Raw genomic sequence first — 27,891 nt, 5'->3', positions numbered from 1 at the left:
ATGGGTTGAGTGACTTTCCTAAGGTCACACAGAGTAAGTGGCAAAACACCTGGGAGTACTTACGCTAACACAAAGAAGGGTGGAGTCTTTCTCGGCCTTACCAGCCTGCCCAGCCCCCTCCCAGAATCCTATGTCCTGCCCAACCTGCCGGAATCTGTGATCCTTTTGTTGGGATGGGATCGAATTCCCTAGGGCTCCCGTCCCAGACCTGGCCAGCGACTCCAGTAACCAGAGCTGTGTGAGAAGAAAAGGCCAAGCCATTGGGGTAGCCACACCCCAAAGAGAGATGAAGTCTCAGGTGAGTCACGCCACTGAGGGGCCACTTTCTCTGTCCCAAGGGCCACTGCTGACCTGCAGCCCTGCCTCACCAAGGACCCAGAACTTTGGCCTCCCAGCCCCTGGCTGTCCTCTCCTTCCGCCTTTGCGGGTTCTCCCACCCAGTAAGTGTCCTGGAGCGAGGACACCTGCCCCCAACACCCACACCGGGCCTCTAGAGACCTGAGACGCGCACAGGGCTCTGGGTGGGGACTTAGGCTCCCTACTTCCTCCTTCTAGCCCCAGATCCACTCAGATTCCCAGAGATGGGCTCCAGCCAGGGAGGGTGGGGCTGTCCCTGGGACCATCAGGAGTCACGGGCTGCCTAGGCAGACAGAGCTGTGGCAGGGAGCAGATCTTCACCCATCTCTGCGCCTCCAGCTGACTCAAATGTACCATGTCCCAGCACCTGCTTCTCCCACTTGCCATCCTTGGTAACCTCAGGGGACAGGGCATGGTTGTAAGGGGCCTGGCTTCTAACATCTGGGGAGCTGGAAAGCAGGACTCCAGGGGTCTGCCTCGGGAGTGGGGTGTCAGAGGAGGCAGGGGAGGAGGACATCAGCGAAGGTGGGAGTGAGGTGTCGGGAGGGGAAGGAATAGCATATGAGAGGAGGAGGAAAGGAGGCCTGGGTGCCATGGGGGGGATGGAGTACCTGTAAAGTTTGCGGGGAGGGCGTGTTGTGAGAATAGGTCTCCAGCCTCTTCCTGCCTCCATCTTTCCAGCCATAAGCCCCATCCCAGGAGCCTTCCAGGACTCAGGTAAGGCAGCTGGACTAGGTGAATATCACCCACAGAGGCAGAAAAGATGGGAGAGGTAGCATGGGTGCTGGCAGGGCGGCTGAGAGGGCAGGGAATTGGGGAAGAGGAAAGTAGGAAGATGGCAGCTGGGCGCTGTCAAGGGCTGGATGTCACCAATATCTTCCTCTTTTTACCCTCTTTTTACCCCAGCTCTCAGTCCTACCAAAGAAGAACCTGAAGATCTGGGTAAGGAAGGGTGGGGGGCTGGTCCTCAGATCTTAAAGGAGGTTAAAGCTGGCTAAGCAATGAGGGAGGTGGAAATGATCAGAAACTTAGAAGTGCCCAGGTTCTCTTTGTTCCCTGTTCGGGGGCAAACTGAAGTGGATTGGGGGGTGGGGCTTTGCCCTGAGTTACCTGGGCCTCTGGCTTGGGGGACAGGGGCAGGTGATGACCTCCACGGTATCCCATTGCAGACTGCGGTCGCCCTGAGCCCTCTGCCCGAATCATGGGGGGCTCAGACTCGCAGCCGGGCACCTGGCCGTGGCAGGTGAGCCTGCATCAGGGCGGGGGCCACATCTGCGGGGGCTCCCTCATCGCCCCCTCCTGGGTCCTCTCGGCCGCTCACTGTTTCGTGACGTGAGTATTCGCCCACGTCCAGCCCCTTTCTTTCAAAAGCCAAGCCCGCTCCGCAGCTGGGTCCCGCGGACTCAAGGCTAAATTGAAGCCCAGCTACCCCCGCCTCCCCGCCCTCCTGAAGCTAAGTGCTCTGCGGGGTATCCAGGTTCGGAGTGTGGTGAGGCTGCCAGCAGACTCCGCCCACCACTCCACCAAATATCCGGGTCTGAATTCCACCTTTCCAAAGCCCCCCATCAAGCACCTCCAAATCGCAACCGCTCCTCCCCCTTTCAGGAGTCTGTCTCAACCTCGATCGCCCCAGCCCCGAATCTGGATCGGATTCCGCCCCTCCTGGCTTCCCGCTGACCCCCCCTTCTCCCTGGTTCCAAGCCCCCAGCCCCACGAGGCCTGCCCCCTCCATGCGGTCCACCTAACCCCACCCCGGCCTTGGCCTTGGCTTAGGAATGGGACCTTGGAGCCCGCGGCCGAGTGGTCGGTAGTGCTGGGCGTGCATTCCTATGACGGACCCCTGGACGGCGCGCACGTCCGCTCGGTGGCCGCCATCCTGGTACCGGACAACTACAGCGGCGTGGAAAGTGGTGCCGACGTGGCCCTGCTGCGCCTGGCCTCTCCCGCCAGGCTGGGCCCCACCGTGCGGCCCGTCTGCCTGCCCCGCGCCTCGCACCGCTTCGCTCACGGCACCGCCTGCTGGGCCACGGGCTGGGGGGACGTCCAGGAGGCCGGTGAGTGGGGCGGGGGCGGGGGGGGGCGTCTCAGGAGGTGGGTTATTGGCGAGGTGGAGGCTACCAGGTGGGGCCGCAGGGCAGCCGGCACTGGACGCTTGATGGGGCCGTTCCTGAGATGAGGCTGTAGGAAGAAGAACGGAGAGGAGTGGGAGGGGACATTGGTTTGGGATGTGGTGGGCGCAGAGACAAAGATGTCCAGGAGGCAGCTGGAGGGGACCAAGCTGAGCCCTGGGGAACAGGGGGCTGCATTCCTGACTCACAGCATTTCTTCTCTGGTTCTGCCCACAGACCCCCTGCCTCTCCCCTGGGTGCTACAAGAAGTGGAGCTAAGGGTGCTGGGAGAAGCTGCCTGTCAGTGTCTCTACAGCCGGCCTGGTCCCTTCAATCTCACTTTCCAGCTATTGCCAGGGATGCTGTGTGCTGGCTACCCAGAGGGCCGCAAGGACACCTGCCAGGTGAGGGGAGGCCCCTGCACCTGCCTGAAGGGCCAGGCAGAGCCCTCACCAATAGGAAGCAGTATGATTAATAGACAAATCCCATCTCGCTCATATTTCTGAACCTCATCTGCAAAAAGAGGGCAAGATTGCCAGTGGATGGGATTGATGTGAAGATTACAAATGGACAGAACTTGGGGCTCAACAAATGGGCACTGTTATCGATGGCAGTGTAGCGCAGTGGTCACATGCCAGACTCTGGAGTGTTATCCTGGTTAGAAGCTCAGTGCCACCACTTATTAGCTGTATAGCCTTGGCCAAGTTATTTGACCTCTCTCTGTGCAGATTTTCTCATCTGGAAGATGGGGATGATAGTGTTACTTGTCTGGAGGTTATGATGATTAAATAAATCATCATATGATTTATTAATCATTATGATAACTAAATAAATTTGTACATGTAAAAAACATTTAGAACAGTGCCTGGTCCTTAGTAAGAGCTAAATAAGTATTAGCTATTATTATTATCATTATATTATTATCCCATATCCTAGCCTATAGCACAGCACCTATTACTTAGTAGATACTCAACAAATAGTTATTTTTTAAAATGAATTAATCCTTCACAGAAGGGAATTTTCCAGATAACCTGCTGAAGGCCAAAACATGATATATTTTAACCATTTTCCCCAGAAATGTTCCTCCAATGGCACAGAGCTTTGAGGGCACTCAAGCATGCATGGTGGTGATGGGGATTCAGGCTAGATGGTTTTCAGGGTCCTTCCCAGTTATGAAGTTCCAGGACCTAGGGACATAATCCCTGCCTTCTTGAACAGGACTGCCAACAATTCAACTTCCTCTAGACCAGTGCTGTCGAATAAAACTTCCTATGATGATGGAAATCTTTTCTATCTGCACTGTCTGATATGATAGTCACTAGCCACACTGGCTATTGCACATTTGAAAGGTGGCTAGTGTGATCAAGGAATTGAATTTTAATTTTATTTAATTTTAATTAATTCAAATAGCCACATGGGGCTAGTGTCTACCATATTGGACAGCACAATTCTAGATGATTCTGCACCTTCTTTGTAACCCTCCTGGGGTCACAGAGGTGCCTAACCTGGAATATAGTGATATCTTAGGGACAATGCCCCGGCATTAAATGGCCCCAGAACCCTTGTTTTACTGTCTGTTCCTTGTAGTTCTTCCTCCTTACTTGCCTTCAAACTGTCCCTTCTTGCTGCTTTTCTAATAGCCTATTTCCAACAGCCTTTTCCTCCTGAATGCTGGCATCTCTGATTTACTTTAACAATTTAACAAGGAATTCTAACAACTTAGAAATCAAAGACAGCGTTTGTTTGAACTATTTATTGAACAAGAATCATTGGCTCTGAATGAGACCTGCAGGCCTCTCTGGCATGGCCTTTAATGCGTTAGCTTGGTGCTCCTGGCTTTGACTGCTCATCAGCCTTTCCACTTTACATGGCTTTCTTCTGTTTAGAGTTGTAGGGGTTACAGAGGACAAGGCACAGCCAACAAATGTTTCTAGGAGAAGGTGGCTGTATGTAGGGCCAACCAGAAGAGGTGTAGAACCTTTGCGAGGTGGTCCGGTATAAGCGGGTGGGTCTCTGGGCTGATCCCGTGACACTAAGTCATCTATCATCAGGGAGACTCTGGGGGGCCCCTGGTCTGCAAGGAAGGTGGCCGATGGTTCCAGGCCGGAATCACCAGCTTTGGCTTTGGCTGTGGACGGAGGAACCGCCCCGGAGTCTTCACTGCTGTGGCTCCCTATGAGGCATGGATAAGGGAACAGGTGTTGGGCTCGGAGCCTGGCCCTGCCTTTCCCACCCAGTCCCCGGAGCTCCAGTCAGGTCTCCCCGAGCCCACGGATGAGAACTGTACCATCGCCCTGCCAGGTGAGGGGGTGCAGGACACCTGGATGTCAGCTGGATCTGGGAGATTTGAGTTCAGGTGGAAATTGCCTGGGGTTCAGGAAGCCCCCTCACTCAGGCCTCTCGCCCCTCAGAGTGCGGGAAGGCCCCAAGACCAGGGGCCTGGCCCTGGGAAGCCCAGGTGATGGTCCCAGGATCCAGACCCTGCTATGGAGCACTGGTGTCTGAAAGCTGGGTCTTGGCACCTGCCAGCTGCTTTCCAGGGTGAGTGAAAACCCAGTCTCAGGCAGATTCTTGCCCCTTCCCCCATCAGTCTGAGACACTATCTAACTGGCCCAGCCCTTCCCCTGGGTAGGATAGGGGTAGGGGAGTGGGGTGCCATTGGGAGGTGTATGATCCAGCTCAAAAATCCGTGTCCTAGTCTCTCTGGGGCGAATAGAGGGGTAATACGAATTCGACCCAGGATTGGGGTGGGGGGGTGTCTGAGTGCACAGGTCTCAGGTCCGGGATGCAGAATCCTGCCTGGAGATACAGAGTCTAAGCCACGGGTGGAGGTTTAGACGTGAGCATGCGGGATCCAGCCCACGTCCCCAGTCTCCCCATCCCGCAGCCGCATCAGCTCAGATCTCCCACCCCGCGACCTGGACCACTGGCGCGTGATGCTGCCCTCGCGCCCGCGCGCGGAGCGGGTGGCACGCCTCGTGCCGCACGAGAACGCCTCGTGGGACGACGCCTCGAACCTGGCGCTGCTGCAGCTGCGCGCGCCCGTGAACCTGAGCGTGGCCCCGCGGCCAGTGTGCCTACCCCACCCAGAACACTATTTCCTGCCCGGGAGCCGCTGCCGCCTGGCTCGCTGGGGCCACACGGGTGAGCAGGGACCCGGCTAGGGCCGGGCGGGGCGGAGCCGGGGCCGGACACCACCGCAGCGCAGGCCTCCTCCCTTTCTCTTCCAGAACCAGTGCCCGGAGCCGGTTCGCTGCTTGAGGCGGAGCTGTTGGCCGCCTGGTGGTGTCATTGCCTGTATGGCCGCCAGGGGGAGTCAGTGCCGCCGCCGGGAGAGCCGCCTCTAGCTCTCTGCCCCGCCTACCAGGAAGAGGAGGTGGCGGGCCGCTGCTGGGTGAGCGGCGGCGGGGAGGGGCCCATGGGTCTAAGTAGGAGGGAGGGGCAGACTGGGGGCGGGGCCTGAGAGAGACAGGAACTGGGCTCCGTGATCTGGGGACGGAGGCGGGGTTAAGGCGGGGCCAGAACGCGCTGGGGGCGAAGCTTGGCCCAGAAGGACTTTGGGGAGGGGCCCCGAGACCCGCCGGGCCTTTTCGCTACCTCTAGGTTTAAAGAGAATCCTAAAGTGAGAGCCGACTTATTACACAGATCTGTGTTGGAGCCTGGCTTGGAGGAGGTGGGATTTGTTTATCCGAGTACGCGAGAGTGTGGAGTCTAGGAAAGCCCCAGGACTTTGGCATCCTCTCATCAACTGGCACACACCTAGAGGCTGGTAACACACACACTCTCTCGCTGCAGAACTACTCTCATTGGAGCCTTCTATGCCGGGAAGAGGGGACCTGGTTCCTGGCTGGAATCAGAGACTTACCCAGTGACTGCCTGCGTCCCAGAGCCTTCTATCCGCTGCAGACCCACGGCCCATGGATCAGCCATGTGACTCGGGGAGCCTACCTGGAGGACCAGTTGTCCTGGGACTGGGGCCCTGAGGGGGAGGAGACTGAGACACAAACTTGTCCCCCTCACACAGAGCATGGCGGTGAGGAGGTGCCTTTGGGGCTTAGGGGCTCCTGGGAGTGCTTAGATCCATGGTAGGGGCTTTGGGGGTCAGCTGTTGGGCCCCCACTGAGGGAGTCGCCTCCTCTCTCTAGCCTGTGGACTGCGGCCAGAGCCGGCTCTGACGGGGGGCCTGTGGCCCTGGCTGGCAGAGGTGCATGTAGCTGGAGAGCGAGTCTGCACTGGGATCCTCGTGGCCCCAGGCTGGGTCCTGGCAGCCACTCACTGTATCCTCAGGTGGGTCTCACCCATCTCCCTGGCAAGAGGGAAAAATTGGAAGATGGGCCAAAGGACTCTTTCAATAGAGGTTTGTTCTCCCTTTAGGGCTTTTATAGCACAGGGTAATTGCTGCGACGTGTTTTGAGACAAAGAGAGATTTGGAAGGAGGAATAATGAATGAAGGAGTTAGTGGAATGACCCTGGAGATTCATTCCACCCTTTCCCCTGGACTGGGAAGGACCTTATCAGCAATGAGGGGAACAGGAAATGACACTGGACCTTGTTCCAACAGGCTGGGCTCTACAACAGTGCCTTATATTGAAGTGTACCTGGGCCGGGCTGGGGCCAGCCCCCTCCCACAGAGTCACCAGGTATCCCGGCTGGTCATCAGCATCCGCCTGCCCCGGCACCTGGGACTTCGGCCCCCCCTGGCCCTCCTGGAGCTGAGCTCCCGGGTGGAGCCCTCCCCATCAGCCTTGCCCATCTGCCTTCACCCAGGGGGTACTCCCCTGGGGGCCAGCTGCTGGGTGCTGGGCTGGAAGGACCCCCAGGACCGAGGTGAGAGCCCTGGGTCCTGGGGGTGAGAAGTGGCTGGACGCCAGAATCCCTGGGACAACCTTCCTTCCTCTCTAGTCCCTGTGGCTGCTGCTGTCTCCATCTTGACACCACGACTCTGTCACTGCCTCTATCAGGGCATTCTGCCCCCTGGAACTCTCTGTGTCCTGTATGCAGAGGGGCAGGAGGACAGGTGTGAGGTACGGAGCCTGGGTGTCCTGGTCCAGGCAGGGGAGAGGCAGTGCTGGGCAGCTGGACACCAGGGAGAGGGCAGGGTTGGAATTCTTGGGTGCTGGGTCTCAGATAGGAAGAAGCAGTGCTTCCTGGCTGAACCTTGAGAGAGACCAGGGGCCAAGAGGCCTGAGGATGGAGGCAAGCTGTGCTTTGTGGCTGGGCCCTAGAAGGTGCAGGGGACCAGGAGGAAAGGGAAAGAGACCCTTTTGGTCTTGGCTCTGATGCTGCAGGTGACCTCAGCACCTCCGCTCCTGTGCCAGACTGAGGAAGGCTCTTGGGTCCTCGTGGGCATGGCTGTTCGAGGCAGCAGGGACCTATTTGCCGCCATCGGACCCGAAGAGACCTGGATCTCCCAGACAGTGGGGGAGGCGCATTTCCTGCCCCCCAGTGGCTTCCCCCACTGGCTCCCAGAAGGCGGCGACCTCTGTCCCCCTGACATGGCCAGGGCCTCAGGTTCCCCTCGAGCTGCTCTCTTCCTGCTGCTACTGACCCTCCTGATCCAGGGCTGAGGGGGCCTGGGTCCCTGGGCCACCTCCCCTTCACCTCCCCCACCCCCTCCAGCCCTCTACTTCCTACCTGGTGGGGCTGGAATGTGGCCCAACCGGCTCTGTTCCCTTACCCAGAACCTCCTGAGTGCCCCAACCACCTAGACTGCAGCGGCTTCAGACAATTGGGCCTCAGTGCCCAGCTATTTTGGGCCCTGGCATGCTTGAGGGCAGGGGGAGCCAGTGGACCACAAACGTGTAAACAGAGACATGCGTGGCTTTGTGGCATTGCTGGGGGCAGGCTGAGGGACGGGGCGGGGGGTGGGGGGAAGCCCCAGGGAGCGGGCCTCTCCCTCCTGGGCCTCTGTGAGTCAGGCCTTGGGCTCCCAGAAAATGTATCCCTGATAATGTGGCATCTGTCCCTCATTCCTGCCCCAGGGCGGGGGAGGTCGAGTGGCCAGCTGGGTGTGTGTTACCTCCCCAGTGGAATCAGCATCCCCAGCACACACCTGCTGGACACCTCAGCCCTAGCTCTCTTGGACCCTGCTGCCCCTTCCCCCAGAGCAAGAAGGACTGAGGGTGAGGGTCAGAGGAAGGGTCCAGGAGTCTGGGAATCCAGGGTCTGTCTGCCATATCCTGTACCTGCACGGAGCCTCCCCCGTACACATACCCTGATGAATGGTGCCCCAGAGTGTTCACCTCCAGTGTCCCCAGTACACACACATGACACTTGTACCGTTCAAGGGTCCACGACATCCTGCCCAGTGCCCCCAGGGTTTGGGCCCCATCAAGAGTCCCCTGTATGTACATCTCACTACCTCCGCCCACCCCCACTTACCAGTGCACCTCCCTGCATTCATTCAACCACGTTCCCTGCTAATTGCTAAGTCCCGGCACAGCTCGGGCCTTGACAAGCCCATGAAGTGCTCCCAACGTGGGGGGGAACACATGGACTGGGGATCAGGAACAAGTCATAGAGGAGGTTCTAGCAAAGAATAAGGGCAAAAGGGAGACCCATCCGGGGCAGGAGGGGTGCTTGGGGTGGAAACCAGCCGCTGAGGGTGGCAGAGGGGTCACCTCTGGGGCTGGGGTCACCATCCCTGAGTTGAGTAGGCAGAAGGTTGGGGAGGGGAGACCTTACAGGGAAGCTGGAAGTTCTTGGGAGATTGAGAAGATGGGCAGAGGTTCTTAAAGGCCCTGGCTAATCGTTTTGTGTTTTTTTTTCTTTGGCCGCACTGCATGGCATGCAGGATCTTAGTTCCCTGACCAGGGATCAAACCCCTGCCCCCTGCAGTGGAACACACAGTCCTAGCCACTGGACAGCCAGGGAGAGAATATTCTGCATCTATATCTCCACAGGGACATACACCCCTACCTGCTCTCCATAAGGCAGGAGATAGATAGTCCCCAGGCTGAGTAGCTGGAGTTTGTCCCCTCTGGGCAGATACTCCAAGATGAAGAGGAGGAGGAGCTAAGCCCCCACCCAGATAAGAGACCTTGTATTTCTCATTCTCGAGGTCAAGGAGACCTTCCCGACTCTACGTGCGCAGAAAGGCTCCTCAGAGGTCAAAAAAGGAGGGGGTGCCACCCCACAGTAAGTGATGCCAACCTATCCATAGATCTCTTTGCTAGAATCCTTCTTGGCTAAGAGTTGCTCATGCACACGTGGGAGGACCCTGAGGTAAACCAAGTACGGACTCAGAGGCAGAGAAAGCAAGATGATTGGCCAAAGGAAACCTGGAAGAAATGCCCCATATAAGTGATTCAAACTACCCACGAGCGCGCGACTTTCTCTCTGAGTCCACCTGTGTGTCTATCCACACGTACCCTTTTTCCTCCTAATAAACACTTTACTTGTTTCACTACTTTCCGTCTCTTTGTGGAAATTCATTTCTACACAGCTGACGGGACAGGGCCTTGTCACTGGCCACTCGTCCTCTGGTGGTCTAGTGGCTAGGATTCAGCGCTCTCACTGCCACGGCCTGACTTCCGTCTCTGGCCAGAGAACGGAAATCCTGCTTCAAGCCACTGCAGGCCGAGGCCACCCAAGATCACCCATGCCCAGTCAGTCACTCGTATGTCATCCCCCACAAACATTTAATATACCCTGTCTTCTACCCAAACCCACCCACAGTGTCCAGGGTCTTCCCCCTCCACCCCAGCTTAGACCCCTTCCCAAGTCAGTCTTTTTTTTTTTTTAATAAATTTATTTACTTACTAATTTATTTATGGCTGCGTTGGGTCTTCGTTGCTGCGCGCGGGTTTTCTCTAATAGCATTGAGCGGGGACTACTCTTCGTTGCGGTGCGCGGGCTACTCATTGCGGTGCTTCTCTTGTTGTAGAGCACGGGCTCTAGGCACGGGCTTCAGTAGTTGTGGTTCGCGGGCTCTAGAGCACAGGCTCAGTAGTTGTGGCTCACGGGCTGTAGAGTGCGGGCTCAGTAGTTGTGGCGCACGGGCTTAGTTGCTCCCCGGCACATGGGATCTTCCCGGACCAGGGCTCGAGCCCGTGTCTGCTGCATTGGCAGGTGGATTCTTAACCACTGCACCACCAGGGAAGTCCCCCGAGTCGGTTTTGTCCCCTTTCCCATTACAGGAATTCCCTGAAGTCCTGGCTCAGAGGTCCAGACACCTAGTCTTATGGAAGGTAGGTGGACAAGTGGGGCTCTGTATTTCTAAAGCTTGAAGCCAACACACTTTCCCAATTGCCCAGATTCATACACTCACAGAGGAGGCTCCTGACCCCCAACCCAGGCACATGGGCCTCCTTTCCCTGAACCTAGGTCACCTGCGCCCTCCTTCTGAGGACGATTCACCTGGACCACCCTTCCCCATCTTTGCCTTGTTAACAGCTTTTCATAATCCCTTTAGGTCTCAGTTTTAAAGGCACCTCCTTGAGGAGCCCTTCTTGATTCCAGCCTAGGTCACGCTCCTGTAAGTGGCTCCCAGAGCCCGCATTCTTCTTTCTCCATCACAGTTCGTAGCTTGAAATTATTCCGTAATTGTTTGTGTCATTTTATGATTCAAGTCTGTCACCCCAACTTCACCATGAGCTCAGGGAAGGCAGGGACAGTGTCCACTGTGTCTCCTGTGCCTGGAACATATTAGGCGCTCAGTAAGTATTTGTGGAATGATTAGCACCACCAGACACGCTCACCACACCTCACCACGCGAAGATGAGGCTGCAGGCTCCACAGAAGGACCTGAAAAGGCCCCAGCCCGGGGGCAGACCTGGCTGTCCGGGGCTCAGATGCCAGGCCTCAGGCGGAACGGAGGGAGAATCAGCTGGTAACACAGGCCGGGCCGGGCCCTGGGGGCATAACTGGTCATGGAGACCTGAAAGACCTGGGACCAAGAGCCGCTGGGTCAGGAATCCAGCCATCCGGGTTTCCAGCCCTGCCTGGGGCTGCTCAGCCCAACCCCCCCACCCCCCTCGCCCCCCCCCAACACACACAGCCTAGGGGTCTGAGAGGACTCAGGACTCAACCCAACCCCCCCACCCCCCTCGCCACACCCACACCCACACCCACACCCACACACACCCACCCACACACACCCACCCACACACACCCACACACACACACACACACACACCCACACACACACACACACACACACACACACACACACACACACACACACACGGGGTCTGAGAGGACTCAGGACTTTGGCAACAAGAGAGGCTGGCTGAGCTGATCAGGGAGGGCGGGACCAGGGGAGGGGCCGGAAGGTAGGTGCCCTTTCCCAGGAGCTGCCACTTCGGAAGGAAGATCTACTGTGTACCCAGGCCGGGCTGGAGACGCGTCCTCACTGCCGGCTGCAGAGACCCTGGTGTTTACTCTGTGCCCGCTGCCTGCCTTCGAAGCCGCCTTGGACACCTGCTCCCGCTTCCCTCTGGTTCTGAAGCCTGGATCTTGCCTTTGAACCCCAGCCTGAGGTCCCTTCCTTTGGGTGCCTGGTGTCTTCCCAGGGCCCCTGGTCCTGGGTCATGGCCCGGAGGGCAGGGCTGGGGCCTAGGTGGTTGGAGGCTCTGGCCACTCTGCTTTTGCTTGGATTATTCCGGAATGAGATGGGTGAGCGTGTGGGGGTGGGGAGTGTGGAGCACGGGGGGGAGGGGGGGAAGGGGGCGGCCGGTAGTGCACCGGGGCCGAGGGTATAACCCTTTTCTGGGGCACATCCCTTATTCTGGGCTCAAGAACCCCCAGCTTCAGCCTCCCTGGCTCTTGGCCTCTCCCCTCAGCTTTGGCTTCCTGGGGGGGGGCAGCCCTCTGGAGAAGCAGGAGGTAAGGGGGCGTCTGGGCACTTGAGACTTCCCCGCTTACCCCTCCCTCTTTCTCTTTCCCTCCAGGAGCCGTTGGGGCTGAAGGTGAGGCTTGCCGGGGAAGTGGGGGGAGGGGAAGGGGAGGGGGAGGTGCCACGGGTTCAGATTTCCCTGGGGCGTTTGAGTGCCTGACCCTCTCTGCAAGGCCGTCCCTTTCACCCCTGTTGTCTTATTTGGGTCCCCCAATAGCTCTGGGAGGCGAGGATTACAGCCCTCGTTCTTTGGATTAAGAAACTGAGGGGCAGAGAAATAACTTGCCCGACGGCACACAGCCAGTAAGTGGCAGAGCTGGGATTTAAACCCAGGTCTGACTCCAAACGTGGGTTGTTTTGAGGGAAACAAACCAAGGATCCGTCTCCTTGGCAATCCCGGCTTCACCATGTACTGGCTGTGTCTCGAATGCCAGTTCCCTCACCTCTGAAATGAAGCTGAGGGAGTTCCCTTGGGGTCCACTGGTTGGGACTCCGCACTTTCACTGCCGAGGGCCCCCGGGTTGGGGAACTAGGATCCCACAGGCCGTGCGGTGCGGCAAAAATAAAATAAAATGAAGTTGATTCTGGGAATTCCCTGGTGGTCCAGTGGTTCAGACTCTGTGCTTCCAATGCAGGGAGCACGGGTTCGATCCCTGGTCACGGAACTAAGGTCCCGCATGCCGTATAGTGTGGCCAAAAACAAAAAATTTTTTTAAAAAATGAAGTTGATTCTGTCTGTCTCCTGGGGCTGCAATGAAGAGTCTGGAAGATTAAGGCAGTGAAAGCCCCTTTGGGGCCTGGCATTGCTTGGACTGCTGGTCTCTATTGTCCTTTTTACAAGGAGAGGGGGAGGAGCCTCACTGGGTGGTTTTCCCTGCTTCTGAGCGGGTGACTTTGTGAAGGGCACTTGGGTCCTGCTCCAAACAGCGGCCTCTGCGGGGGTGGGGCTGTCCTGGAAACTAGACATTCACACCCTGGGAGCCCGGCTGTTCCGTTCGTTTGTTCAACACACATCCACGACTCCATCCGTGTGCCCAGCCCTGTGCTGGGTGCTGGGGACATAGGGATCTGCCCTCGTCCCTGCCCCTAGGGAACGCCCAGGTTGGCTGGTTGAAGCAGACACGTCATAATGCGGAACAGCCACGTCTGGGAAGCACGGACCTCGGGAGCTCCGAAGCGTCGCCTCACTCAGCCAGCAGGGTCAGGGCAGGCTACAGAGGGACTGAGAATTTGAACCATCTCCACAGGCAAATAGCAGTTTGCTGAGCGAAGTAGGGATGAGGAAAGGTATTCTAGGCAGAGTGACCTGAAAAAGCCAAGGTCTGGAGGTGAACAAGTGTGTGGCCCGCTGTGACAGGGTGTCCAGAGGGATGGCTGTGCCATGGAAGGTCTGGAGTCTCTCGTAAAGGCGGTGCGGGCCAGGGAAGGATTTAAGCGGGGGTATGACCTGGCCAGGTTTGTAAGGGGTGGAGCAGATGGAAGGCAGGAAGGCCGGTGAGGACAGAAGCTGGATGAGACCTTAATTAGGCACTGGGTCGAGGGTAGTGGGGGCGGGCAGATCTGACCGTGACTGGTGAGCCATGGGATGGGGACACAGGGTGGCTGATTTCTGTGCACTCCCCAAGCTCCAAACCAGACCTCCTGGGCTATGTCGGGAGTGGCAGGGTCGAGGATGTGGTTTGGGGGACCCTGAGGACCTGACCCCCTCCCTTCCTTTCCTCCCCGGGCAGCCTCCTGCGGCGTGGTCCACCAAGCACGTATCACAGGTGGTAGCGATTCAGCCCACGGCCAGTGGCCCTGGCAGGTCAGCATCAGCTACAACGGTGCCCACGCGTGTGGCGGCTCTCTCCTGTCTGAGCAGTGGGTGCTGTCGGCTGCTCACTGCTTCCCAAGGTACCAGCTGGGTAGGGGGCGGGGGGGGAAGTCAAAAGTGGGCTGGAGGTCAAAGTTCAAGGATCAGTGTGGGTCAGAGGTTGGAGGTTCTTGGGTTGTATCTAGGGATATCAATAAAGTCTGTAAGGATCCGTCAGGAGTGAAGGCCAGAGGTCACAGGTCACAGGATAAAACTAGGATGCAGGGTGGACTCTGAAAGGTCAGGAACTGAGGCTGGACGCCACAAGGCAACAGGGATCCCGGTCTCTCGGGTCCCAGCCTTCGCCCCTCTCCCTGCAGGGAGCACCGCACAGAGGACTACGAGGTAAAGCTGGGGGCCCACAAGCTGAACTACTACAGCTCTGACACCGAGGTCCGCATGGTGGCGCAGGTCATTTCCCACCCCAGCTACCTCCAGGAGGGCTCCATGGGTGACATTGCGCTCCTCCAGCTCAAACGCTCTGTCACCTTCTCTCGCTACATCCGGCCCATCTGCCTCCCCGCAGCCAACGCCTCCTTCCCCAATGGTCTCCAGTGCACTGTAATGGGATGGGGCCACGTGGCCCCCTCAGGTGAGGGTGAGGTGGGCGCTGATGTCTAGGGGCACGGAGGGAGCCGACGCAGGGTAGGAGGCCCTGGGTAAGCATCTTTTGCCCCCACAGTGAGCCTCCCGGCCCCCAAGACGCTGCAGCAACTTGAGGTGCCACTGATCAGTCGCGAGACCTGTAACTGCCTGTACAATATCAACGCCAAGCCCGAGGAGCCCCACTTTATCCAGCAGGACATGGTGTGTGCTGGCTATGTGAAAGGGGGCAAGGACGCCTGCCAGGTACACGCGGGGGGTCCGGGGAGAAGATGAGACAGGCGTGTCTTGGGAGATGAGGGCTCAATGGGGCTGGCACGGATGGTTGGAGGCCTGGAGGCTGGTCCTGACAGCTGCTGTATGGATTTTCTCCTCAGGGTGACTCTGGGGGCCCACTCTCCTGCCCAGTGGGGGGCCGCTGGTACCTGGCAGGCATCGTAAGCTGGGGTGATGCCTGTGGGGCCCCCAACAGGCCTGGTGTGTATACTCTGACCTCCAGCTATGCCTCCTGGATTCACCACAAAGTGGCAGAGCTCCAGCCTCAGGTGGTGCCCCAAATCCAGGAGTCCCAGCCTGATGGCAACCTCTGCAGCAACCACAGGGCCTTCAACCCTGCCCCAGCCCCAGGCTTGGTGGGACCCCTCCTTCTGCTGCCACTAGGCCTGACCCTGGGCCTCCTCTGCCCACAGCACGACCACTGAGCTACTCACCCTGGGAGCTGACTTGCTTCCGGGACCTCCACATCACACCCGAGGGCACACGCCTGCTCCCAGGATGCCTGACTTTGAGCCACTCCTTCCTCCCAGGACCCTGTGGGAGTTCAAAGCACCATCCTGACCTTTGAGCCCACTCTTCTGGGTTGCTCTTTGGGACTGTAACCTCCATCACAGGAGTTTACTGCCTAGGAGTCTACTGGCTAGAAACTCTGGTCACCTCCATCTGCTGTCCACAAGCCTATCGATTGGGCTCCTGTGGAGCCCCCAAGGACCCTCGGCTATGAAAGTGGGCCCCGGCTCCCCACCTGTTTCTAGAAGACGCCCAGATGCCTGCTGCTGAAAGGCTGGCTGTAGCACCTCACCTGCTCTGCCTGATGAGCCCCATCATTTCACCCTCTCACTGTTTTCTGGGTTGGGGCTGCCTCTGAGCAGCATGCTTTCAAGGACAGAAAAGGCCCCACGCTTGCCTCACTGGCTGCCATGCCCCCCTGAGCCCCGACTCCTGGACTCCGGAGGACTGAGCCCCCACCGGAACTGGGCCCCGACTTGCACCTGGTGTGCGGGGTTAGACGGAGCGAGATGGAGTAAAACGTTCTGAGCACAACTGGCCATGTGTGTGTGACGTGAAATGACGCCCATCCGCTCTGGGCCTCTCCCTCCCACCTCCAAAGTCCAGAGCCACTCGCAGAACTTACTTTATTAAAAAAATGACGAAACAGGTCTGTACATATTTACAGGCTGGGGTGCAAGGAGGCACGGGTCCAGCAGCAGGGGCACAGGCACAGGACACTCACTTCTTGGAGAGTTTGACTTGCTTGTGCTTGGGGGGTGCCCACTTGAGGCAGACAGAGTCCACTGTGGGGAGAAGAGGCATGAGAGGCAAGACTGGGCCTCCGGGCCCGGCCGCTCGCAGTGGCTGCTCTGCCCTGGGCCCAGACCAGGTTTCACCTCGAGGTGAGAACAGGGGCAGACTGGGTCCTGGGGAGGGGGCTGCCCCAGGCTTCGGTCCTGGGAGCTGGTCAGACTGGTTGGGGATCCGATGACAGCAAAACAGAGGCCTTGGCTCACGGCAGTCCTTACATCTACCCTCTGCCCACACACACACACACACACACACACCCTGGGCAGACTCCACCCACCTGTTATGGGTGGCTTCTTATACTGGGCACTTTTGAGGTGTTCCTCCACCAGCTTGGGCGTGACACAGATCACATGCTGGCCCTTCCAGTACTTGACCATGTTGAGGGACTGCAGGGTGCTGATGATGTCATTCTGGGTGATGCTCGTCATCTGGCTGCAGAAAGGGATTAGAGCAGACGCTGGAGAGAGCTCCCTTGTGGGATTTGGCTGGGACAGCAAAAGGGGACAAGGAGACAGTTTGACAGCATCACGGCCAATCTTAGGAGAGTCCTTCCCTCTTGAGGGTTCCAGGTGCCTCCCTTACCTAAGGTCCTTGATGGACAGTGTGCCCCGGAAGTCTCGCAGGATCTCCAGAAGGACCCAGGACCAGTAGCTGCGGTAGCTGAGCTTGCCCAGGTCAGACAGTGGCTTCTCAGGGGAGCCTACTGTGCTCTCCAGCTTGGACAGCTCATAACCTGGCAACAGTGGAAATGAGGAAACTGAGGACCCACCCTGCCCTGGCACCCCTCACCACAGCTGCCTTTCCTGGACAGGCCGGGAACCACTCACTGAAAGCAATGAGGAACTTTCCATAGCCACGGCGCTGGTAGGGGGGCAGGGTCAGGATGCAGGCCACGTTGTTCCCATCTGGTGACTCCTTTTCCTGTAGGGGTGGGTGGTCAGGACCTTTGCGGAGGCTCAGCCCCTGCTTCAGGTTCATTCTCCCCCTCTCCCTCAACCCGGGCTTCCCAACCCAGCACCTTCGAGAAATAGCCGACGATGTGGGCTCCCTGCCTGTCCACCTCGGTCAAAATGTAAAAGACGAATGGCTCCACGTCGAAGTACAGTGTCTTGTGGTCCAGGAAAAGCTTGGCCAGCAGACACAGGTTCTGACAGTAAATCTGAGGGGTCGCGAGGTGGAAGCAGGCTCAGGGAGCAGGCGTAACTCCTCCGCCTCGCCCCATGGAGGCCTGGGCAGGAGCTGCCACCCTGCCCTGCAAGTGCCAGGCTCCAGACAGCAGCCAGTGCCAGCACGGTGAGAAGTGGGATCCTCACCAGAACAGTCATGTTTAGAATTGGAAGGAGTCTTAGAGTCACGTTCTGATGGATGGGGAAACTGAACATCAGAGAGCTATGAGCACTCAAGGAGGTAACGGCAGAGCTGGACCAATCACGGCTACCGCTTCTGAGCGCTGAAGAGGAGCTCAATCTTCACAGACACGAACTCTTCTGTTTCAGGTCAGGAAACAAGCTCAGAGGAGACAGTGGCTCGCTCAAGGTCCCATGGCTGGTGAGCACTAGGGCAGGATTCAACCTGCTATATGAGTTCTGACTGTTCACAGCTGTGTCCTCAGCACCTAGCTCAAGGCTAAGCGTGAAGCTGGGAGCTTGGTAAATGTCTGCTGAATGGACGACCCTCGAGCCTGACTGCAGCCTGAGCTGTCTGCCCATTCAGCCACACCGGGACAGAGACCAATGCCAGGAGGGCCAGTGGGACCTGGAGGTTGGCTTCATGGCAGAGATCAAGGACACCTTTTACATCCACTCTCGTTGGATTCAACAATTGTGTGAACCCAGCGCTGCTAGACCCATTTTGCTTAGGAGGCAATGGAGGCTCTGGGGGGCGGCAGAGGGAAGTGCTTGCCTGCGGACCCAAAGCTGGAGAAGGCAGAACTGGGAAGAACACCCAGGTCTCCTGCTGGGGCCCCTCCTGCCGCCCCCAGCCCCATTCATGCTCAGGAGGGCAGAGCAGGGGGCTCTGGTGGGGCTAAGATTTCACAAGTTGCTTATCATAAGGCTGACAGAGGCCCATGTTTACTAAACCCTATTCGATGCCAGGGACTGTGCTAAGTACTTGACTTTGCTGTCTCATTTACTCCACTAACAAGCCTGTTAGTTAACTATTAGCATGACTCCTGTCTTAAAGATGAGGAAACAGGAACAAAGGACCTTAAGTAACTTGTCCAAGGTCAGCTAGGAAGCGACGGGGCGATTTGAAGCCAGGAGCCACTCAGAAGCCAGGCCTCTGCGTCTTACACTCCACGGGACTTCCCCAGGAGACCTTCCCAGACTGACCAGGCAAGGGTCAAGTTCTCAACACAGCAAAGCAGGCCCCAAAGGCCCCACCCTGCCACAGTGCCGCAATGAAGTCCTTCAGGAACAAGGAACTTAGCGGTCTGAGCCACGGAGAGCTCCCAGCAGGAAACCTCACACAAAGCAGTTCACACCCAGGAAAAACAAACACCTTTTCTTCAGGCAGAAAGAGAAAGCAGTTTTTAAGAACAGCCTGAGGCAAGACTGTCTCCACTCTGGGTTCCAAAATCGCCTGAACCTAAGCCACCCCAAGCTACCCCATCAGAAGGCAAGTCCTCAGGGAGAGAAGGGAAACCCAGAACTCGAGGCTGGCACCACAGGGCCACGAGTTGACTATGCACCAACCACAGGCCGAGTGCCAGGCCGAGCACCAGCCCGCAGTCCTCTTCGCACACTGAGGCTGGCCTCTACCCTATGGCGCCGGTGAGAGCGTGAGATGAGAGCGTGAGATCGTCGGGAGGTGCCCAGCGTGTCCCCCCACCTGTCACAGTGCCTCCCCCCGGGGCTCACCTTGTGGTCTTTGCCGTCCACCTCGTACACAGAGATGTTGCTCTTGCGGTAGATCTCCTTCCCCGGGGGCTGCCGCCACTGGCACTGGCCCTGGGGGTGGGGACGGGCAGGGGGAGGCACAGGCATGAGGCCCCAAGGCTCCCCACTAGGTGCCCCATCCCGCCCTGTGTGGCCTGCAGCAGGCCTCTGCTTCTCTCCACCTGGAGACCCCGGGCCCCACCCTTTACCTACATCGAGTAATACTCCCAACCATCTGAGGAGATGGGCGCTATTCTACAGATGGAGAAACCGAGGCACAGTAACCGGCTCAAACATCACACAGCGAGACGGTTTTAAGTCCAGCTCAGTCTGGCTCTGGAGGACTCTGGAGGGCCGGCACCCATGACAAGGGCATTTCCCAAACCACATACATTTGCCTCAGTGTCTCTACCCTGTGGGAAACACGCCACTGCCCTGCCCCAGCAGGTCCTGCATGTGGATTAAAGCTTCCTGTCTGTCCGCACCTCATAGTCCCACGGCTCGGAGCTGTGCTTACTTCCTCTTTTCCACAGGGGAACCTGGCTCTGGACTGGCCTTGATAAACATGTGCTGAGGGCAAGGGACCCCAGAAGGTCCCCATTCCACAGAAGAGGAAACTGGGGTCTGGGGAGGGTCAGCAAGTTGGCCAGGGTCACTCCAGCAAAGGCAGAGTCAGGCCTGGAATCCAGGTCTCTCCAGCCGCGGCAGCTTTTCCTTGGACTCAACTGCTCTGGACCTTGCCTAGTGCCGCTGCCTCAGCCGGCCCTCAGCCTCTATGCCCACCACCGCACTCACCAGGCCCAGCCCGGCCCAGCCTCACCAAGTGGAAGCGGTAGCTCTTTTCGTATTTCATGTACTTGAGGCAGTACTCGCAGAGCCAGAGCTTGGGCTGTTTCCCGTAGTCTTCAGGGAACGGGGAGAAGTACCAGGCGTCGATTTCGTAGTTCCCGATGTGGATCTTGTCCACGTACTTCACCTTGGTGATCTGTGGGCGAGGTGGGAGTGAAGGGCAGGGGGTGGCTCGGTCGGGGCAAGGGATGCTGTAGGGAAGGGGTGCCCCCAGTTAGGACCCACTCCCCTACTTACCGCCTCATGTTCCTTCTCCAAGGCTGCTGTTGTGGGGTCCATCTCTGCATAGGTCTGAATGAGAAAGAGCAGTGGACACAGGTGAACAGAAGTGGAGGTCAGGCCACGCCTCCCATCCCAGAACCCAGCACTTCCCGCCTGTCTAGCAAACCTGTTTCACCTGGTTTCGGAGCTGACTGGTCCAAGTTCCTCTCCCATCTGCCCACCCACCCATACATCCCAGACACTCCTGATGCCCAAGTTTGGACCTTTTGCCTGATGAACAGGGCTAGGATCAGGAGGCCTGGTTCCAGTTCTTGGGCTGGTAAGAGCTTCAGCTGTACAACGCGATCAATCCAGCTCTGCCACAGTTGTTGTGAGACAGATGACATAATGGGCCTGGTCTTCCGCTTCCACAGCAGGAACTGGTGCGGACACTCCGGTGTGCCTGGACCTCTTTCCTGCCCATGGGACTGCTCCCGGAGGCCCCTCCCACAGGCACATCAGGCTCTAGGTGTCCAGAAAGGAACTCAACTTTTCCTCCCTGCAAACCTGGTCATCCTCCTGGGTTCCCCATCTCACTAGGAGCATCACCTTCAGTCCAACTACCCCAGACCAATAAGAGGCCAGCTCTCAAGACTCCTCCTCCTCTCAGCCTGGCATCCGAATAATGGCCACATCCTGTTAGCGCTACCTCCTTGTCATCTCTGGAACCGGTTCCTCTGTCCCACACCAAATAGCCACTGCCACCGTCTCAGGTCTGGATAGTTGACGAGGCCTCTGTAAATTCCCAGCCCCCAGTCTCAGCCCCCTCAGATCTGCTCTATCAACACTCCTGTTGCTGGCCTCCATGCTTTTGCACATGCAGTTCCTTCCACCCTGAATGTCCTTCCCTCTCCTACAGCTGCCAGAAAATGCTTACTCAGCCTGGCACCGAGCACGAGCCAGGCAAGTGCATGATGAGGCAGAGCTTGGCGAGTGATCACGTGTAATTGTTTTTGCTGTGCTCTCCCTGTCCTTCAAGGCCCAGCACCCTGGGAAGGTGTGGTCAACAATCCTCCAGGAGGCCTGACTGCATTCTTCCGGTGCAGAATACATTCGTTCCCAAGTCAGGAATTCAGTGGTCAACAACAGTACCCTCCGACTCCCCCTTCTTGGTTTCCCCCATTTTCCAAGTCTTTGGAAGGCAGGGACTACAAGTCAGGTGGCACTCACAGCCCATCTTGTTCCTAGGCCAGATGCTGAAGGAGGAACCAAGTCCAGCCTGACAGTAGACGCAGTTAGGCCTATGACCTACACCAGAGTAGATGGCAGCCTTGCCCTGTAGTTCAGAAGGGAGAAGGAGCCAGTCTTTTACCCAGAACCCCTTCCACAGAGCACTTTGCCTGGATGGCCTCATTTAACCCTTCTGGCAACGCTGAGATACAATGTTCTTACTTCTGTTTTACAGAGAAGTAAACAGGCAGGGAGAGGCGAGGTCACTGGCCCTTGGGGACTAGCCAGCTGCCATTTATTCCAAGTACTAAGCACTTACGTTGTAGGCATCACTCAGAACAAGCCTGAGATGGGAATCCTCACTCTCTCCACTGCACGGAAGAGGAAACTGAGGCACAGAGAGGTAAGCTCACAGAACTGGCACCCAGGACAGCTGGGCATGGGCCCCTCGCCTGTCCAACTCCACACCTAACCCCTGCAAAGATGAGGGAAGGATGATTTTCCTCCTCACATGCCTCTTTAAAACACATTTCCCAACTCATACAACACAATCCTCCTCTGTAAATGCATTAAAGAATTACAAAAACACTACTTTCCGTAAATGCTGCAGTTTATTTAGAATTAAACGTTAATTAGGCTCTGAAGAACCTTGCTGATCGTTAGCTCGCTGTTACTCGTTGATTTTATCCCCACTGGCCCACTGTCAACCACCCTGCTGCCTGCCAGCTTAGAGGCTCATCTTTGCGACTTCATGTGCCAGTGCAACCTGGCTGCGGAGCTAAGAAAACCGTAGATCTGAGCTGAACAGTGAAGTAGTCACTAGCCACAAGTGGCCACCTAAATTTAAGTTCATTACATTCAAATAAAATTTAATTCTTGGGACTTCCCTGGTGGTCCAGTGGTAAAGAATCTGCCTTTCAATGCAGGGGACACGGGTTCGATCCCTGGTCAGGGAACTAAGATCCCACATGCCGTGCAGCGCGGCCAAAAAAATCTTTTAATAAAACTAAAAAATTGAGTTCCTACTCACACGAAACACATTTCAAGTGCTCAAGGGCCACACGTGGGTAGTGGCTACTGTTTTGGACAGCACAGAGGCAGAACATTTCCATTTATCACAGGACGTTCAGTTGGACCGTGCTGCCTTAGATGGTGAGAGATTTTTTTGGCCACGCCACGTGGCTTGCAGGATCTTAGTTCCTGACCAGGGATTGAACCCGGGCCATGACAGTGAAAGTGCCGAGTCCTAACCATTGGACCGCCAGGGAATTCTCAGTGAGAGATCTTTCTAATTCAGGTATTTCAAATTTTTTTTATCACAGCACTGTAAACCAACTGCAAGTTTGTGTATATACATATATATATTTGTATGTGAGATAGAAGCTTCTTAAAACAATACTTACCTTTAATAAAGTGCAATGCACTATGGTACTTTCTACCTTGTCCTAGTTCTTCCATTTTTGAAATTTACATGGTCACAACCCACTGAACTAATTTGGCAATCTACTAACAGCCCCACAGTTTGCAAACCATTGCTGCTAAGCCCAGGACAAGCACTCAGAAGGATGGACTGGCACTGGTTGAAAATAATGAACGTCTGGGTGCCTTGAGAGCTCCATAAATCCTCCTCTTGTGTGCACACCCCATCTCACAAATCCAGAAACTAAGATTCAGAGTGGGAGGATAGAAACCCCCCAGGGCAGGCTAGCTTCATGAAAAGAACCCAAGTTTTGGAATAAAGTGGCAGGAATTTCTGGCATGTTTCAAAGAGCTTGTGCCCCAAAGTAGGACAATCTAGTTGGTCAATCTAATTCCTAACTGGATTCCTAAAACTACCTGTACCTCCCTTGTAAACTGGGGATATAATGCTTACCTCAAAGAGTTGCTGTGAAACTTCAGTGAGATCATATACTGATCTCACTTAGCCTAATACTGTGCCTAATACTTAGCCTAATACTGTGGTTCGCAAGCCTATAAATGTTTGCCATTATTACTCTAATCTCAACCCACCCTTTTACTAGCTGTGTGATCTTGGGCATGTTACTTAACCTCTCTCAGCCTGCTTCCTGTTTTCCTCAGTAAGAACTAATTATCCCCGTGGTGTTGAGTTGTTAGGGCGGATCTGATGAGCTTATACAGGCACAACACTCAGCACAATGCTTGGCAATAGCAAGTGCCCCAAATCACTCATTCTCTTCCTCCCCTTTGGACTTCAGGTCCATCTGTCAATGTGGCACAGCCAAGAGCGGGCACGAAAGGTGCAAGAGGCCTGAGTTCCAGTCCCAGCTGTGTCATTTCCTTGCCACGAGACTGTAGCCAAGCTCTCACCCTCTCTGAGCCTCAGTTTTCTCATCTGTGAAGAATACCTGAGAAGAAATAGAGTCCCCTACACACTGTAGGAGCTTAAGAAATGGGAGCTGCTGTGGTTTTGGCACCGGGACCCAAGGGAGTCAGCAGAGGCAGCTGAGCCTCCTGCGGCCCCGGGGAAGGGGAGGGGCCCGGACCTTCTGCACGTGGTTGATCTCGTCATGCTTGCGCTTTTGGTTGCGAGTGATCTTTCGCTCAGGCTGCTCGGCCAGCTCGCTGAGGTACTTCTCTGAGTTCTTCTGCACGGCATCCTTCACCGTCTTGGTCAACGCCAGCCGGTTCTTGTCTACCCATTCGTCCAGTCGCCGGTTAACTGTGAGGATGGGCCATGAGGGTGCTGCCCTTCCGCCCCCGCCCCCCCCCAGACCTGGATACCCCAAGTCACTCACAGCCCACATAGTGTACATAGAATTCCTCTCGGCCCTCCTGATCGTTCACTCGAGACTGGATCACTTCAGCAGAATCTGTGAAGGGAAAAGGCTAGGATCACCAGGAAAGAAAACAGGGCTGGAACAACAGTGATCCTTCACACTGAGGAGCGGTTTCCCAGATTCTGTGGCCAAATGTACGCTAACCTCACCTGTTCACATCTGCCACTCCCTTCAATCACTGTCTGAGGTGGGCCAGATTGGGCTGTTATTCTTATTTTAGAGACGAGGAAACTGAGGCTTACCCAGGGTCACCTATTTGAAAAGTGATAAGAGCAAATACTTAACTGAATTTAAATCTGGCTCCAAATTCAATGTTTCTTTTGCTATACTCAGTCGTTCATTTGTTCAGGGGTCATGAGGGCTAGCTGTGGAATCAGACGGCCCCACTTCCTAGCTATATTTAACTGAACTGAGCTATATTTAACTGAATAACTGAAAAAGTTATTTTGGCTTTCTGAGCCTCAGCACCTTCATCTGTAAAATAAGGATAACCGTGCCCACCTCAAACGGTGAATTAATGGCTCTAAAACTTTCAATGACAAACAGCCGACCATTCGATAAACGAGGAGGCAACCACTGCATGTCTGGCCCTGTGCTGGGTTGCTGCTGGATACGGTGATGGATCATGAGCAGTCCTGCCCTCCGGAAGTTCCCACTTTGATAGAAGACAGACAGACAGACAATGACAACATAATGGTACATATACTATAGCTCAGGTATGAAGAAAATGTTGCATTTCTTCATACAGAAAGGGAACATACAGAAGGGAACGACTCAATCTGCCTGAAGGGAGTCAAGAATGGCATCACAAGGGCTATGATGCTAAAAGGATGACTGGGGCTAGCCAGCTAAACAAGGAGAAAGGGAAAAAAGGGCATTCCAAGCAGAGGGCACAGGCAGTAAAAGGCATATGGCCTTCAGAGCACACAGTGTGGTCTGGTCTGGCAATGGCCTTTACTAGGGGTGCTGGAAAACAGAGAGGTTACAAAAATGAATGCCATTCTAAGGAACTTGGGGTTTATTTTGGAAATGAGGCAAAGCAATAGAAGGGAGGGGAAGCTCGTTTTTGTGTTCTGGTAGGTCCTCTCCGCTGGCGGCTGCAGGGGATGGATGGAAGGGGGGAGTCACAGAGACAAGGGAGACCATTGAGGAAGGAGGTTAACAAGAAAAGGGAATGAAGCCTAAGACTGGGCAAGGAAGTGGATTGGGAGCTCTACACACATTAGGAAGAACTTGGCGAACACCCAACTCGGAGGGGGTTGTAGGCGGCGCCCGGGCAAGTCCGAAAGTCCGCGTTCTCCTCCCTCAGGCCCCGCTCCCGCCCTTAAACCCCGCCCCCTGGCCCTGGGTCCCGCCCTCACGCCAGGTGCTATCCGGCCGCCGGCACAGGTACGTTTCTCCGATCTCCACTGTGACTTCTGGCTCGCCACGCGCCGGGGTCGGCGGAGAGACGCGGCCCGGGGACGGGGAGGTCCCCTCGACCGCCACATTCTCGCCGGGCCCGGGCTCGCCCTCCCCCGCGACCCCTGAAGTCGCCGCCGCAATCGCCGCAGCTGCTCCCTGCGCCGCCATCGCTGTAGTGGAAATGACGCCAGAATACAGCGCCGCGCAGGGCCTTTAGCTCCGGGTCAGCTACTCGTGGCGGAGGCCGCGGCCGGCTGGAGGCGGGAGTCTGTGACGTGGCAGGAGCTCATTGGCTCGTGCGACGGTCTCCGCGGCGCTGAGCCAGATTGACGTGGACTGTGCCGGTTGCCCTGGAGTTGTTTTCCGTTTGGAACTATGGCTGCACCGTGGAGTTGAAAAGAGGAAAAAGACTTTCATGATGTGATGCCTCAGCTCGATCTTTTTAAAGGTCCGGGTGCCTGATCAGGGGGCGCTGCCCCCACTTGACCGGGGCAGAGCCAAAGCAGCCTCCCTGGATGCCTGGCTTTTGGGCGATGAATTTGGGATTAGCACCCATCCCCGTGCCGCCCACTTCCGCCTGCCAAATACGGGTCTCCCGTCTGTGAAGACTGAAGAAACTGCCTTCCTTGTTGAGAGTGGAAAAAGGACAGTTGGGGTGGGGGAAGCAGGACGGATGTGTGTCCTGGGACAGCCAATAAATCACTCTCACAGAATCAAGCCTTTGTAAAGAAAGGACCAGGTCCCCTAAACAGAAACTAGCCAAAGGCAGTGGACATAATGGAGAGCATCTGGGGCTTATTGAGTAAGGAATCCTGGGTTCTGCCCCTTCACTGGGGAAGTTGTACAAGTATGTCCATTCCCAGAGTGTCGTTAAAGGTTAAACTGTACAAGCCATATAACTATAAAAAGGTTGAACCATGTACTTATCTCTTATGTATATAAAACAAGTGTACTGCACAATACCAGACAGGGTAGGTGCTCAAACATTCCCTTTGGCCTCTCTCTTAATCATCTTTGACTTATAATTTGGTTATTGGGCTTAGAAACAATTCTAAGAGGGGTGTAATGCTCAAGCCCTAAGGATGAGGTTATAGATCAGGAAATGTCTAAGTATTTGTGAGGGATGGCAGTGGGAAGTGCTGGTAACTTGGCTTTTGGGGAATGAAGGAGTTTGGGGGGAGCAGTAAATGCCAGTTGTCTGGCAGCATATGAAACAGAAAAAATAAAAATCAGGCAAGAAAAAAAAAATTACAACTGTAGTACCTTTTCCCACTCTCCACCCACCCCTAGAACTATGTAGATGATTCACCCAGATCCCCTAGAATCTTTTTCTGTTGCTTCTTTGTGCTCATATTTCCTTTGATGGGCTTTCAAAAGCCAGCACCAGAGGCTTGTTTGGCAAACTGCCCCTCAGGCTAATAGAGCTATTTTGCCTCAGAAGAGATGAAAACAGAAGTTCTTAGCCAGCGAGTTTTAAGTACCTCCCCAACCCCATTCAAATAGGACATTAAACGAATGATTGTCCAGTGGAGGAGTCCATCAATGACTGTGGAGCTTAGCTCTCTTGCCTGGCCTCCTGCCCTTCCCTTTCCCACTTCCCCTACTCCCTTCTGGGAGCACTTTCTCAACAAATCACTCAGACACAAATCCTCCTTTTAAGATGTGCTTCTAGGGAACCCAACCTGAAACATCACTTCCTAGCTTAAAACCCTTCCATGGGTCCCTGCTGCCTCCAGGATAAAACCCATGCTTCTTCACTGTAAATTCAAGGTCTTTCACCCTGACTGCCACCTACCTCTCCAGTCTCACCCCCTCTGCCCTGCAGCCAGCAGGATTTTCAGCCTGGCAAGTCACTATGGTTTCCCACCACCAGATACAATTCCTGTCTCCCCTCAGTGCCCCACCTCCATCAACAGTTCCACCAAACAGGCCTTCAGGCCTTCTCCTTCCCTGGCAAGATAGGCAGGTGGTCACCTCACCACCTGCTCCCTGGAGTCCTTTCCTTTTGCCCTCCCTACCAGGACCCCACTGTCCTCTGGGGCCTGTCAGAGCACAATCTGGTGTGTTCCTTTCCTTGGCAACAGCAAGCACAGCTGGCAGACAGTATTTTTAACCTTACTCAGGTTCAGGAATCAGGTGGCTTGGAAAGTTGCCTAGTCTGGTGACCTACACCTCCGCAACCTGTGACTGCTGGGAA

At 56.0% G+C, this 27,891-nt stretch overlaps 2 protein-coding genes across 6 annotated transcripts; one reads left to right on the top strand and one right to left on the bottom strand.

The window, feature by feature from the left end:
• Nucleotides 1-712: 712 nt before the first annotated feature.
• On the top strand, nt 713-16,175 carry PRSS36 (serine protease 36). The gene is made up of 22 exons (XM_060124813.1): nt 713-749; nt 1,039-1,074; nt 1,264-1,299; nt 1,527-1,689; nt 2,131-2,411; nt 2,703-2,869; nt 4,517-4,766; nt 4,877-5,006; nt 5,353-5,609; nt 5,696-5,859; nt 6,261-6,498; nt 6,611-6,752; nt 7,027-7,292; nt 7,368-7,489; nt 7,754-8,027; nt 10,012-10,072; nt 11,914-12,080; nt 12,356-12,373; nt 14,031-14,193; nt 14,473-14,744; nt 14,835-15,001; nt 15,133-16,175. Exons 1-22 carry the CDS (start codon nt 713-715, stop codon nt 15,454-15,456), a joined length of 3,735 nt encoding a protein of 1,244 aa, XP_059980796.1. The 3' UTR covers nt 15,457-16,175.
• KAT8 (lysine acetyltransferase 8) lies at nt 16,151-25,889 on the bottom strand. 5 transcript variants are annotated; one of them, XM_060122965.1, is made up of 11 exons: nt 25,652-25,888; nt 24,249-24,323; nt 23,997-24,172; nt 20,299-20,352; nt 20,033-20,197; nt 19,195-19,284; nt 17,352-17,492; nt 17,161-17,254; nt 16,916-17,066; nt 16,611-16,765; nt 16,151-16,326 (listed from the first exon to the last, which is right to left on the bottom strand). In XM_060122965.1, exons 1-11 carry the CDS (start codon nt 25,860-25,862, stop codon nt 16,262-16,264), a joined length of 1,377 nt encoding a protein of 458 aa, XP_059978948.1. In that variant the 5' UTR covers nt 25,863-25,888; the 3' UTR covers nt 16,151-16,261. The 5 variants fall into 5 exon arrangements, with proteins under 5 accessions (XP_059978948.1, XP_059978946.1, XP_059978947.1 ...); XM_060122963.1 differs by having other exon boundaries at nt 16,151-16,765; XM_060122967.1 differs by lacking the exon at nt 16,151-16,326 and having other exon boundaries at nt 16,686-16,818; nt 25,652-25,889.
• Nucleotides 25,890-27,891: the final 2,002 nt, after the last annotated feature.

This window comes from Lagenorhynchus albirostris, chromosome 15 (assembly GCF_949774975.1).
Source record: "Lagenorhynchus albirostris chromosome 15, mLagAlb1.1, whole genome shotgun sequence".
Taxonomy (NCBI): Eukaryota; Metazoa; Chordata; class Mammalia; order Artiodactyla; family Delphinidae; genus Lagenorhynchus; species Lagenorhynchus albirostris.
Note: the sequence above shows the minus strand (reverse complement) of the source record. Positions and strands in the feature narration are given on the sequence as shown.